This window comes from Pecten maximus, unplaced genomic scaffold, assembly GCF_902652985.1.
Source record: "Pecten maximus unplaced genomic scaffold, xPecMax1.1, whole genome shotgun sequence".
NCBI classification, from domain to species: Eukaryota; Metazoa; Mollusca; class Bivalvia; order Pectinida; family Pectinidae; genus Pecten; species Pecten maximus.
In genome coordinates this window covers 3,025-16,926 of record NW_022980096.1, presented here as the reverse complement: position 1 = coordinate 16,926, position 13,902 = coordinate 3,025, and the positions used below count along the sequence as shown (strand labels likewise).

General features: G+C 38.9%; 1 protein-coding gene across 1 annotated transcript; it reads right to left on the bottom strand.

Moving 5' to 3' along the window:
• Positions 1–931: 931 nt before the first annotated feature.
• LOC117319401 (uncharacterized protein K02A2.6-like) lies at positions 932–4,909 on the bottom strand. The gene has a single exon (XM_033874213.1). It carries the CDS (start codon positions 4,907–4,909, stop codon positions 932–934), a length of 3,978 nt encoding a protein of 1,325 aa, XP_033730104.1.
• Between the last annotated feature and the right edge of the window lie 8,993 nt (positions 4,910–13,902).

Sequence of the window (13,902 nt, the reverse complement as noted above, 5' to 3'; positions counted from 1 at the left end):
ACAAACCGCTCAAAATCTAAGTTTCGACCAATACAACGACTGTGTGGTTCCTAAGACAAAAATAATGCCCATTAAGTTGAACTTGCATTCCCCTAATGCCTCCTTTTACCAAATTTAATGGAAATAGAACTATATATATATCTAAATTTTGACCAATCAGAAAGCAAGAAATTGGCTGCCATTTTGTTTAAAGCATGAAAGTGAGGCTACGACAGGAATTGTTGTCCCTTGATGTACTTGCATATCAAATTTGGACGATATCTAAATCCAGACCAATCAGAGGTCAGGAAATGGCACTATTTTGTTTACATGTGAAAGTGAAGTTACAAGAGTGACCGCTGCCTACATATCAAATTTTATCAATATTGGACAATATCTAAATCTGAACCAATCAGAGCTAAGTTGATGGCGGCCATTTTGTTAAAACTATGAAATTGAGGTTACGAGAGGGACCTGTGTGCATGATGTACATGTAGGTATGGAATGTCATTACAATCTGACAATACTTTAATTTGGACCAATCAGAGGCCAGTAATTGGCGGCCATTTTGTTATAATGTGAAAGTGACTGTTATGTGTGTGTATGGACATGACTCAACACAGATCAACAGTAATACCATGTATTCACTTGAGGTCATTTACATCAATGTGTACATGCCGCCATGCCTGTCGGAAGAGGCCAGAACGAGGCTCGCTATAGTCTATATCACATAAGTGATTGTAGTCCGTTTCAATAAACTAGTACACAACATCTCCCCTCAAGTTTCTGAGTATTATATACATACTTCATAAAAGGTATTATTAAAACAAGTAAAACCTAACTCGAAAAGTTACTGACTAGATATTTTCCTAATATCTGACACAAACTATTGCATTAACTAACAAACAACATTTGACTAGAAGTCTGAATTGAACTTGAACACATAAATGAATTACATATCCATTTTCTGTGGGACCTTCGAAACCCTACCACTGCGCGTTCTAACTACACTTGGCTCAACTGTCTTTGACACGTTAGGGCTAGACACACTGACACTAACAGGCTTCCCCGGGGTGCCAACTACCATCTGACTAGAACAATTTTTAGCAAAGGATTTTAGCACAGTTTGTTCATTTGGAAAATTATGCATTCCTTCTGGCTCATCGGGTTCCAGGTTTTCAGGTTCCAGCATTAAGTGACGACGATTCCTTCTAACTGTGCCAGAGGGGCCGTTTACGAGGAATGACCTGTCTGACACTGGTTCTCTAATGGTACCACTATATCCTCCTCCTGGGCCAGATACCCACACCATATCACCAGAGCGTAGCGGTGGGCGTTCCTTAGCCCTTTGGGACCTATCAAAGTTTTGCTTCTGCAACACGCGGTGCTCGCGTTCTTTGGCTCGAAAGTCTGTCAAGTCGGGCCACTTAGGTTCCAGATTATTTGGATTTTCTGGAAGAGTCGTTCTGATTTTACGACCCATTAACAGCTCAGCTGGACTGTGTCCACATCTGAGGGGTGTCGCGCGATATGCCAACAGGGCGAGATACGAATCCTTAGAACCACCAAATAAACGTTTTACCGTTTGGACAGCCCTCTCTGTTTCTCCGTTGCCCTGAGGGTGATGAGGGCTGCTTGTCCTGTGGATGAATCCATACTTGTCTGCAAACTGTTGAAACACAGCGCTCGCGTACTGCGGTCCGTTATCGGACACTAGTGTCTCTGGTATGCCATGTCTTGCGAACATGGACTGTAAGTGCAGTACAATGTCCGGTGATGTTGTCGAACTCAATTTCGCCAACTCGATATACCTCGAGAAATAATCAACTACGAGAAGGTAGTTTGACCCTTTCCAATGAAAAAGGTCGGTGCCCAATTTCTGCCAAGGGCGTTCAGGGAATTCTGAGGGTTTGAGCGGTTCTGGAATGTCCGCCCTCTTTCTGATGCATGTAGTACAGTTCTTAACAACGTCCGCGATTTCACGATTCATTCCAGGCCACCATACAGAGTCCTTGGCGCGTTCCCTACACTTAACAATACCCTGATGACCGTCGTGTAGTTTCTGCATGATTTCAGCGCGAAGTGACGTAGGAATGACTAAACGATTTCCTCTGAGAAGCAGACCTTGACAGACCGACAACTCGTCCTTCACTTGCCAGTAGGGTCTAGTTGCGACCGAGATAGACGGCTTTTCGTATCCAGGCCAGCCGTCCTGACAGTAACTTAATATGATTCCACAGACAGAATCTTCACGGAGTTTTAGTCTTATCTCCTCCAACCGTGCTTCTGAAGCCGGTACGTTCATCAGTATACTGTCGACGTATGCTTCTACTTCCTGATGGAAAGATTCCTCCTCTGGGGGTTCTGATTGTCTTAAAGGGGCTCTCGATAGAGCATCAGCAATGTACAAAAGTTTCCCTGGGACATGGTTGATGTCATAATCATAGCGCATGAGACGCATGCGAAACCGTTGAACTCTGGGTGGTAGTTCGGATAAAGGCTTTGATCCAAGCAAAGAAACCAAAGGCTTGTGATCAGTTTCGATCTGGAAATGCATACCAACCAGTAGGTCTGAAAATTTTTCACAGGCCCAAGTCGCTGCCAGAGCCTCCTTTTCAACTTGCGCATATCGTTGTTCTGTGGCATTCATCGCCCTAGATGCGTAAGCGACTGGTTTCCAGTCCTGGTCACTGTTATCTCGCGGTTTCTGAAGTAGAACGCCTCCCAATCCATAAGACGACGCGTCTGCAGATACCTTAGTAGGAGCAGCTGGATCATAGAGCGACAACACCGGGGTGGAACTTAATTCCTGTTTGATCTGTTGGAATGCTGAAGATTGTGGCGGTCCCCATAGCCAAGTCGTGTCCTTTTGTAGAAGGTCTCTGATAGGCTTAGATTTTTCCGCGATATTGGGTGAAAATCTTCCCAGTTGATTAACGATACCCATGAATCGTCGGACTTCAGACACGTTGCTGGGGGCCTCAAATTTCAATATGGCTTGCACTTTCTTTGGGTCTGGTCGAATCCCAGTAGAGTCAATGATGTGCCCTACGAATGTTACCTGTGGTTTGGAGAACTCACATTTCTCCTCATTCAATGTGACACCAGCTGTCTCAAGTTTTTTCAACACGCTTTCAAGTCTTTGGTCATGTTCCTCTTGATTAGTACCAAATATGAGTACATCGTCCATTTGGCACACTACTCCGAGCTCACTATCAAGTAACTGTGACATGCGTCTCTGGAAGTGCTCCGGGGCTGACGAGATACCAAATGGTAAGCGGTTAAAGCAATACCGTCCAAAGGGTGTGATAAATGTTGTCAGTAATCTTGAGGTTTGTTCTAGAGGAATCTGCCAGAATCCAGCTTTCGCATCTATTTTCGAAAACACCTTAGCACCGGTCAGACTGTGTAAGGTTTGTTCCACACTTGGAAGTTGATGGTGTTCTCTACGCACTGATTTATTCAACTGAGTAAGGTCTACACATATGCGAACTCTCCCATCTTTCTTAGGTACGACCACTAGACCGGAACACCAATCTGTAGGTTCCACTACTGGAGAAATAACGCCCTGCTGTTCCATTCTCTGAAGTTCGTCCTTCACCTTGTCGAGTAATGGTAAGGCTACCCGTCTAGCCGTTGTAATAGCATAGGGCTTTGCGTCCTCTCTTAATTCAATCTTGTATTCTCCATGAAACTTACCAAGTCCACTAAATAGCTTTGGAAACTGTTTCTTTTTCTCTTCAATCTGGACTGACTGTTGATGTATATCTGCGACTGTTTTAACCAAGTTAAGTTTCTCTATAGCAGGTCTACCTAGTAATGCTCTGTTCAAAGTTTTGATGACATACACTTCTGTTGTAGCTTGTACTCCCTTCTCTGTAGTGAGAGTGCTCATGAATTTACCCAAAACTCTTAATCGGTTTTTTCCTGGGCCCTGTAGTAGTTTAGAAGTTTTCTCTAACTCCAACCCTTTTAACTTGTTGAATGTCACTTCCGGTATGGCAGTGACGTCTGCTCCAGTGTCTATTTTAAACTCAACCGGCAGACCATCCATACATAAACTAACGGTCCATGGTTTACTGCTATCATCGATAGATCCTAGAAACTGGTATCCATCATCCTTGTACTGCTCAATTTCACTGAGAGTTGTTCTACACTTCTTCTCAAAATGTCCTTTCTTGGAACATTTCCTGCACGTGGCATTAAAAGCTGGACATTTGTCCTTTCTGTGTTTGAAACCACATCTCTGACACTCCTGGTTAGCTTGACCTTGAAACTTACTAGTGTGTGACTTATCATATTGTCTCTTACTGCCATGATGTTTATATCCTTTCTTAGAATTCTTTGACAGTGCATCAACACTAGAACTTGGGGTGGTGGTAGTAACTACAGAGTCTCTGACGACTGTTTGCTGCTTTTTTACAGCTTCACTTTGTCTCACCTGGGCCACAGCTTTCTCCAATGTCAGAGTAGCATCTAGTTGGAGCTTTTCTGATAGTTTACTATCGCGTATACCTACTACGATCCTATCTCGTATCATCTCATCCCTGAGTTGTCCATATTCGCAGTGCTCCACCAGTCCGTATAATGCTGTGATAAAACTATCAGCCGCCTCACCTTCGTTTTGTTTTCTGTGGTTAAATTTGGCGCGCTCAAATATGGTATTTCTCCTCGTGATAAAATACCCGTTAAATCTAGCTGAAACAACGGTGTACTTTTTCATATCGGCAGCACTCATTCCAAATGATTTCACGATATTTTCCGCCTCTCCTCCCATGGAGTAAATAAGGGTATTGACTTGAACAACTTCATCTTTCGTCAGTAGCTCAGACGCAATTCTAAAACGCTCAAAACGTTTAAACCAGGAAGTCCACTCTTCCGGCTTCGAAAATGTGAAGTTTTCAGGGGGTTGAACATGATATGAAGCCATGATTTGTAATATATGCAAGTCAACACGTACCCAAATGGCAAAAGTTCGTTCAGCTCCTCTCGTCGAACACGTGGTTCAGATCTACGAACAGGACGATCGTTATTAACCACACTTTTTAACGGCATTCATCGTCAAACTGCCTCTGTGCTGTTGTAGGTTCACTTCTGACACCATGTTATGTGTGTGTATGGACATGACTCAACACAGATCAACAGTAATACCATGTATTCACTTGAGGTCATTTACATCAATGTGTACATGCCGCCATGCCTGTCGGAAGAGGCCAGAACGAGGCTCGCTATAGTCTATATCACATAAGTGATTGTAGTCCGTTTCAATAAACTAGTACACAACAGTGACGTCACAAGAGTGCCCGCTGTCCCATCATGTACCTACATATCGAATTTCATTAACATTGGACAATATCTAAATCTGAACCAATCAGAGCTAATATAAGTTGATGGCGGCCATATATATGCATTTTGTTAAAACCATGAAATTGAGGTTACAAGAGGGACCTGTGTACATGATGTACATGTAGGCATGGAATGTCATTACAATCTGACAATACTTAAATTTGGACCAATCAGAGGCCAGTAATTGGTGGGCATTTTGTTATAATGTGAAAGTGAGGTTACAAGAGTTGCCGGTGTCACGTGATGGACTTACAAACAAAATGTCATTAAAATCAGACAATATCTTAATTTGGACCAATCAGAGACCAGAAAATAACAACCATTTTGTTAAAATGTGAAAATCAGGCTACGAAAGTGACTGAAAAATCAGACAATATCTTAATTAGGAACAATCAAAAGCCAGGAAATGATGGCCACTTTGTTAAAAAAAAGTTAAAGTGAGGTTACGAAAGTAACTGATGTCCCATGATGTACCTACATACCAAATTTCATTGCAATCATACAAAATCTAAATGGACCAATTTCCTCAAGATATAGGGATTAACTTGTTCAGATGTAAATCTTCATGATTTTATGGGCATTAAACTCACCCCAATTTCAATCTTCGAGGAAAAGGTTAATAATTCATGCTTGCGTGAGGAAAATCCCATTTCTTTTTATTGCCCAGTGGAACCAAAATACAAAAAGAGAAGGAAAATGTTTTGGATTTTTGCTTAAGCTATTTCAATAAAATGGCATTTCGAGAATTTCCCTGTTGTTCAAAGTCATGATCAGTGTCTGTGTTAGTGGTCCATGTCAAGTAAATTAGGAAATGTCTATAATATTTTTTTTTGATTTGAAAATTTTGCAACTTCTTATAAGTAGTGTTTGGAATCGATATAAAGTTCTTGATCGATCGATCATCATCATTTCTTGATCATCATCATTTCTTAAACAATCAACGATCAATTATTGATCGTTCATGAGTAGAAAGGGAAATATCAATTGCTACATTATTATTTATAATTCATTTTAAAACATCATGACCAGATGAGCAAGTTATCTCCCTTTATCTTTCCCTGGTGAAATATAGGTAATTAGCAGGTTTTAAATTCTTTTAAGTCAATCTGAACAATACTTTATGCAAATGAAGCTTAATCAAGCATAATAAATCATGTTTTTCTTTTTAATAACTTTTTTCAACCCTTTTATTAGATAGCAGTTTGCCCGGTTTCTGAAAAATAACTGGCATCTCTTAGTTTGAGGCTGGTTCTCATTGTAGTAGTTGGTGACTACATAACTGAACAACATGCAGGTGGGCTGTCGTATGCCGGCATCCAGGACACAACCACGACAGCACTGAAAATAAATATCTTGCTCTTACATGTTTGTTTTCTATGATTCCTGTGACAATCACCCTTTTATTTATAGGTGGGTCTCTTTGTAGTAGTTTGTGAATACCTCACTGAACAACACATTGGCAGCCCGTCTCACACCATCAACAGTACTAGTAACGAAAGTACTTAAAAGTGTTTTGTCCAAGGACAACCATGACAACATAGACCAGGCTGATTTTCACCTTCCCTTCTCTATAAGTAAACATCTGTTAACATCAAATTACTGTAACAAAGAATTGAACAAGAGATCCCAGAGGGATCTTGGCGCCCACCATTGAATGATCTTTATAGGTTCCATGTCAGATTGATCTTTTCTCTACTTTTCCCTTCTTCTAAGTCTTACTAATCTGTGTAAATTCAGAAACAGCCCTCTAGATCTAGTACTTTTCAAACAAGGGGAACCTATATATAAAATTTAAGATTTAGCGATAATGGCTGTCTGTCGGCCATGTTGTTTTCCGATTGGTCCCAAAATGCAATACCAGGGACCAAGGGGAACCTACATATGAAATTTGAGAAAGATCCCTTCAGTACTTTCTCAGAAATAGCGATAACAAACTTCAATTGTCAAAATCCAAGATGACTGCCTGTCGGCCATGTTGTTTTCCGAATAGTCTCAAAATGCAATATGCATAACAAGGCACAGAGGGGAACCTACATATGAAATTTCAGAAAGATCCCTTCAGTACTTTCTCAGAAATAGCGATAACAAACTTCAATTGTCAAAATCCAAGATGGCTGCCTGTCGGCCATGTTGTTTTCCGATTGGTCTCAAAACGCAATATGCATAACTAGGCACCAAGGGGAATCTACATATGAAATTTGAGAAAGATCCCTTCAGTACTTTCTCAGAAATAGCGATAACAAACTTCAATTGTCAAAATCCAAGATGGCTGCCTGTCGGCCATGTTGTTTTCCGATTGGTCTCAAAATGCAATATGCATAACTAGGCACCAAGGGGAACCTACATATGAAATTTGAGAAAGATCCCTTCAGTACTTTCTCAGAAATAGCGATAACAAACTTCAATTATCAAAATCCAAGATGGCTGCCTGTCGGCCATGTTGTTTTCAGATTGGTCTCAAAATACAATATGCATAACTAGGCACCAAGGGGAGTCTACATATGAAATTTGAGAAAGATCCCTTCAGTACTTTCTCAGAAATAGCGATAACAAACTTCAATTATCAAAATCCAAGATGGCTACCTGTCGGCCATGTTGTTTTCCGATTGGTCTCAAAATGCAATATGCATAACTAGGCACCAAGGGAAGCCTTCATATGAAATTTGAGAAAGATCCCATCAGTACTTTCTCAGAAATAGCGATAACAAACTTCAATTATCAAAATCCAAGATGGCTGCCTGTCGGCCATGTTGTTTTCCGATTGGTCTCAAAATGCAATATGCATAACTAGGCACCAAGGGAAGCCTACATATGAAATTTGAGAAAGATCCCTTCAGTACTTTCTGAGAAATAGCGATAACAAACTTCAATTGTCAAAATCCAAGATGGCTGCCTGTCGGCCATGTTGTTTTCCGATTGGTCTCAAAACGCAATATGCATAACTAGGCACCAAGGGGAATCTACATATGAAATTTGAGAAAGATCCCTTCAGTACTTTCTCAGAAATAGCGATAACAAACTTCAATTGTCAAAATCCAAGATGGCTGCCTGTCGGCCATGTTGTTTTCCGATTGGTCTCAAAATGCAATATGCATAACTAGGCACCAAGGGGAACCTACATATGAAATTTGAGAAAGATCCCTTCAGTACTTTCTCAGAAATAGCGATAACAAACTTCAATTATCAAAATCCAAGATGGCTGCCTGTCGGCCATGTTGTTTTCCGATTGGTCTCAAAATACAATATGCATAACTAGGCACCAAGGGGAGTCTACATATGAAATTTGAGAAAGATCCCTTCAGTACTTTCTCAGAAATAGCGATAACAAACTTCAATTATCAAAATCCAAGATGGCTACCTGTCGGCCATGTTGTTTTCCGATTGGTCTCAAAATGCAATATGCATAACTAGGCACCAAGGGAAGCCTTCATATGAAATTTGAGAAAGATCCCATCAGTACTTTCTCAGAAATAGCGATAACAAACTTCAATTATCAAAATCCAAGATGGCTGCCTGTCGGCCATGTTGTTTTCCGATTGGTCTCAAAATGCAATATGCATAACTAGGCACCAAGGGAAGCCTACATATGAAATTTGAGAAAGATCCCTTCAGTACTTTCTCAGAAATAGCGATAACAAACTTCAATTGTCAAAATCCAAGATGGCTGCCTGTCGGCCATGTTGTTTTCCGATTGGTCTCAAAATGCAATATGCATAACTAGGCACCAAGGGGAACCCACATATGAAATTTGGGAAAGATCCCTTCAGTACTCTCTGAGGATTAGCGATAACAAGAATTGTTTACGGACGGACGGACGGAGGGACGGACGGACGGACGGAGGGACGGACGGACGGACGACGGACCACGGACGCAGGGCGATTTGAATAGCCCACCATCTGATGATGGTGGGCTAAAAATGTGGAAGATAGTGTTTTCTCAATATCTGAACAGCTTGAAATTGAGAGAATAGTTCTACAATATGATATTAAAACCAGATTTTGGGCTAAGTTTCAAAATATTAAGCAAAAAATGTAGGGAAATTTACTGCTGTTTGAGGCCTTTGATCACTTTATTTTTCTTGTTTCTACAGTATGAAAAAGTTACAATTGTAGAAGATGATTATTTATCAAATGCAAACCAGATTTCTGGCAAAGTTTCAAAATATTTCAATTTATTTTTTCTTCAGTAGGACATAAGAGGGAAATTGATTGCGGTCAGGGGCCTGTAAAGTAGAATGCGCCTCCTGATGTAAATATATTTTTTCCGTGGCAGTGTGGGCAGAAACAGAAACACACTGCGAACTATTTACACAGGTCCCTGTGCATTCTACCTGTGTGCAGATAGCATTTTGAAGACTATTTTGTAAAATTTTGATAATTAAATCATGTTATTTAATTCTTTGATTTTGTCAAATAAGATCTATTAAACCTTTTGTAGTAAGTTAAAATAAATCTAAATACAAAAGTAATAAAAATCATACAGTATATGGTTCCCCAACTACAATACCTACAAAGTTGACTTAATGAGACATAAATATATAAAAGTTCAATTTTTTTTTCAGGTTAAACCTTTAATTTGAAAGAATTTGTTTCTTGCACATTCTTTACTTCGATATATGTAAGTGAAAGGTTTAATCAAATATGGTACAGTTAGTATGTTATTTGAGGCAAAGATATTTCAAAATTTACTTATTTTTACCTGTACGCAGATGACATTTCCAAGGGGATTATTTGTAAACTAATGATTTTAAGGTAAATCCTATTAATTCTTTTCACTTTGTCTGGGTATTTTCTATAATGCCTTTTGTATTGAGTGTGAAATTATTTTAAAATCAAAGTATCAAAACAAACTGTTACCTTTATAATATGGTTTTGAAACAAAAATTACTGAATTTAACTTAATGTGAAATAATTTAGTTGTTTTAGTATAATTTTGTTATAACAGGTTTTTCGCAATGTAATTAAATGCGACAAAATGTATCAATTCATAATTGACATTATTTTAGTACTTCATAATTTTGTAAGAACAAGTTTATGTAAACAAAAGGTTGAAATTAAATATGCCAAGCCACTTAGAGATATATTTGAAAATTTACTAATTCATGAAATCTTGAGGTAAACTACACTGTATTTTGTTAAATTGTGATAGTTAAAGCCTGGTAACTGTTTCAGTCTTTGATTTTGTCAAATAATTTTCCATCTTATACCTTCTGAATAGGTTAAAATTAGTTAAATTTTAAAAGATAAAAAAATACATGACATGCATCTTTCTACACCCAAACAGAGACTTGTATATCTGATATACAAGTCTCTGACCCAAAGTAACTGAATTAAACTTATTGCCACATAATAATTGACAATATTTTAGCATGAATTGGTCAGAACTGCTTTCTTGCATATTATTTTCATCGGTGCATGAAAATGAAAGGTTTGAATATGTTGTATGGTATTTGAGGCAAATATATTTTAAAATTTACTTCATTTATGCAAAAGATGATATAATTTGACCCTACCCTAAGGACCATCTCAATGAAGGGCAGGTCAGAGACTTTTACACGTTTGTATTTCAAAATTTAAAGCATTTGAATATAAATATTTCATTAAAAAAAATTGAAAAAAATCTATTAATGAAAACAAATTGTTTATTATACTGTTAGTGTGTACTGAAGTATATGTCCAGTAGTCCCTGAAAGTTTGTGTCATCGTTAAAGCTAAAAATATGTCCCGTGATAGATTCTCGAAACGTTGCTACTCGACATAAACAAATATCAGCTGATCAAGATATCAAAACATCAACATGCATCAACTAACGAAACAGTAATTTCATTAAACAAACAAACAATAAGAAAATAGATATTACATATTCAAACGTCGCCTTTCTCTAAAACGTTAATGAACACGTATGACGTACATTTACAGAAGGCCTACAGTACCCGAACTGGCCGAAACTTGTTAGGCCATATCGAAAATTATTTGAACGCTGGTCTGGGTTGACGATGCATTCTGATCCTGCCAAGCAACACCTTTGGTCATAGTAGAACATGCTATCACTTCCAATGTCACCTTTGATATGAAAGAATATTGAAAAGTCCTGATCCTGACGGTAAAATGTAATACAACTCACTTTGATTGCAGTTTAGCCTGGAGTTGAACGAGTAAGCGGCGTGAAGTCCCTTGTGTTATTCCATCCGGAACTCCTCGGGTAATTATTTCAGAGACAAAACCCGATGGGTTCCGGATGGCGTTATCCTTGCGTCATCAAAGCAGACGGTCTTGATCTATTTATAGCAAAATACCCCTGTAAAGTGGAAAAATACTGAGAAGGTCGAAAAAATAGGCCATTTTCAAAACAATCTTGTGACCGTTCTGTAAAAGATATCGAAAACGAAACAGACTGTTTTCTTCAGGAAACATTTATCCATATACATGTGCATTGCATTTGTTTCTGGATTTTTTTTTCGAATTTTGAGGGCGGTTTAAACAGAACCTCTTAGTCAAAATGACCATTTTGGCATGTTTGACCCAAAATATCTCATCAATACGTATTTCCACAGGGATACCAGATACATCCAGACCTAGATGGAGCCGAGTTTTACAATGGTTCAAAAGTCCATCAAAATTGTATGTGCCAGCTTTACCGTCCTCAAAGAGCCATTATATCCGGCAAAAACGGTGTATTCTCTCGTACCTTCATTTCGTTCCGTAAGGAACGATAACAGAGTTATCGCCCCTTACTACACTCCATTCTTTACTAGTGTGGTGACACCTGAAGGATGTCACAGAAAGAATGAAGTGTAGTGAGGGGCGATAACTCTGTTCCAGCAGTTTTGATCAAAATCGCTCACCATCTAATTTCGACCAATAAGAAGACATTGTGTTAAGGTGTCCAGACACGTTATCACATCTGGGTTGCGAGTTCGAAACACACGTTGGGTAGATACCTTGTACGGACGGTAGGTCGGTGGTTTTTCTCCGGGGACTCCAGCTTTCCTCCACCACCAAAACAGGCACGTGCTTAAATGATCATAGTTTTTAATAGGACGTTTAAACAAAAATATGTAAAACTGTGTTGTTGCCAAGAAAATGAAACCCATTAAATTTACAAATAAAATATGTATTTAAATTCATTAATGAAACTCAATGACAGAATAAAACCATAAAATTTGATAAGTTTGACTGACAATTAAATCAAATAGCCTTTAACATGGAAAACACTAAAAAACCTTTCATGCTTTGATTCCCACCAGGAGTCGAACCTGGGTCTCCTGCAACACAGTAGCAAGTGTGAAACCCCTTCACTCTAGGAATGTGTATAGCACTACTTGATTTCAGACTGATTTTGTTGAATTTCTTAATTCATTTCGAAATATTGTAGTTTAAGTGTAGGGTAAAATGATGCTACTGGGAGACTGGGACCCTGATTGGCAAATTTTGTCTCATCATCGGAGGAGGAATCGCAGCTGGGGGCCTTTCGTCTGCTGTGTTGATCCAAAGTCCTTGTTCACGGATGCCTTTGTCTTGTTTTTTTTGCTCGTTGGTTGAACCTGTAACAATAAATTGAATATTTTTAGATGGGTAAAATGTGGAAATGACAATCATTTTTTCTATTTATCTATTTTGTTCTCGTTTTTCATCTTTTCTTACATTTTGTATGTTTATGAACTTCATTTTGTTGTCATAACTTTAAAAATGACTCCTTTAAATTTTAATACTTACCACTGGGTCAATGTGATACCGGAAGTGTAGCAGAAACCAGAAGTCAAATCAAAACCGGTGACGTCACTGGTATAGAGACCAGAACCGGAAGTTGTGTGTAAACTTGGGAGGAGGACATCTTGCATTGACTGCCTATGTGGTGTTTCTTGGTGGAACTAGAGGGTGTTACCTGTCTTCTGGTTTGAGACTGGCCAGCACTGTTGGTGTGGATCTGTTGTTCTTGTTCCAGGATGCTTTTGTTTTGGCTTCTTGATTTTTGCCAGTTAGTTGAATCTGTAACAATGAAATGAATAGACATTATTTTTATTTTTTTTCCTATTTTTCCTTTTTTTTTTTTTTTTCAAACTGTATTTTGTTGTCATGATTTTTAAAAAATGTCTACCTTCAGGTTCTTATACTAATCACTGGGTCAGTGTGTTAATGTTTACCTCAACTGGCTGGATCTTTGACTCTGACGTGATTGTGACTGCATTGGTTTCCTGGGGATCTGGTTTGATTTCCTACAAAATATTGGGTATCACGCACGATGATAATTTGGACTTGCCTTCGGAGGGAATATGGGTTGATTTGCTGTGGACTGTCTTTCCCCAGGGTAATGGTTCCACTGAAATCAAATGAAAATATCTCTGTAAGTAAAGTAAACTCTGAACAATATAGAGAGTGGGCTTGTTCCCAGATAAAATCATTAACAGTGTATTCCTGCTGTTACAGGGGTGAGCTTATTACTGGACATGGGCTTGTTACTGGACATAGCCTTCCTGGTGACATTGCACAATTTAATGCTAAAAAACATTTATTACCATTTGTCCGGTCAGACTCCAGCTTATCAGAATGTGTTGGTTCCACATGGTGGACTGAGGCT

Coding starts and splice junctions, on each gene's coding strand:
- LOC117319401 (XM_033874213.1), bottom strand. CDS start 4,909: ATGGCTTCATATCATGTTCAACCCCCTGAAAACTTCACATTTTCGAAG.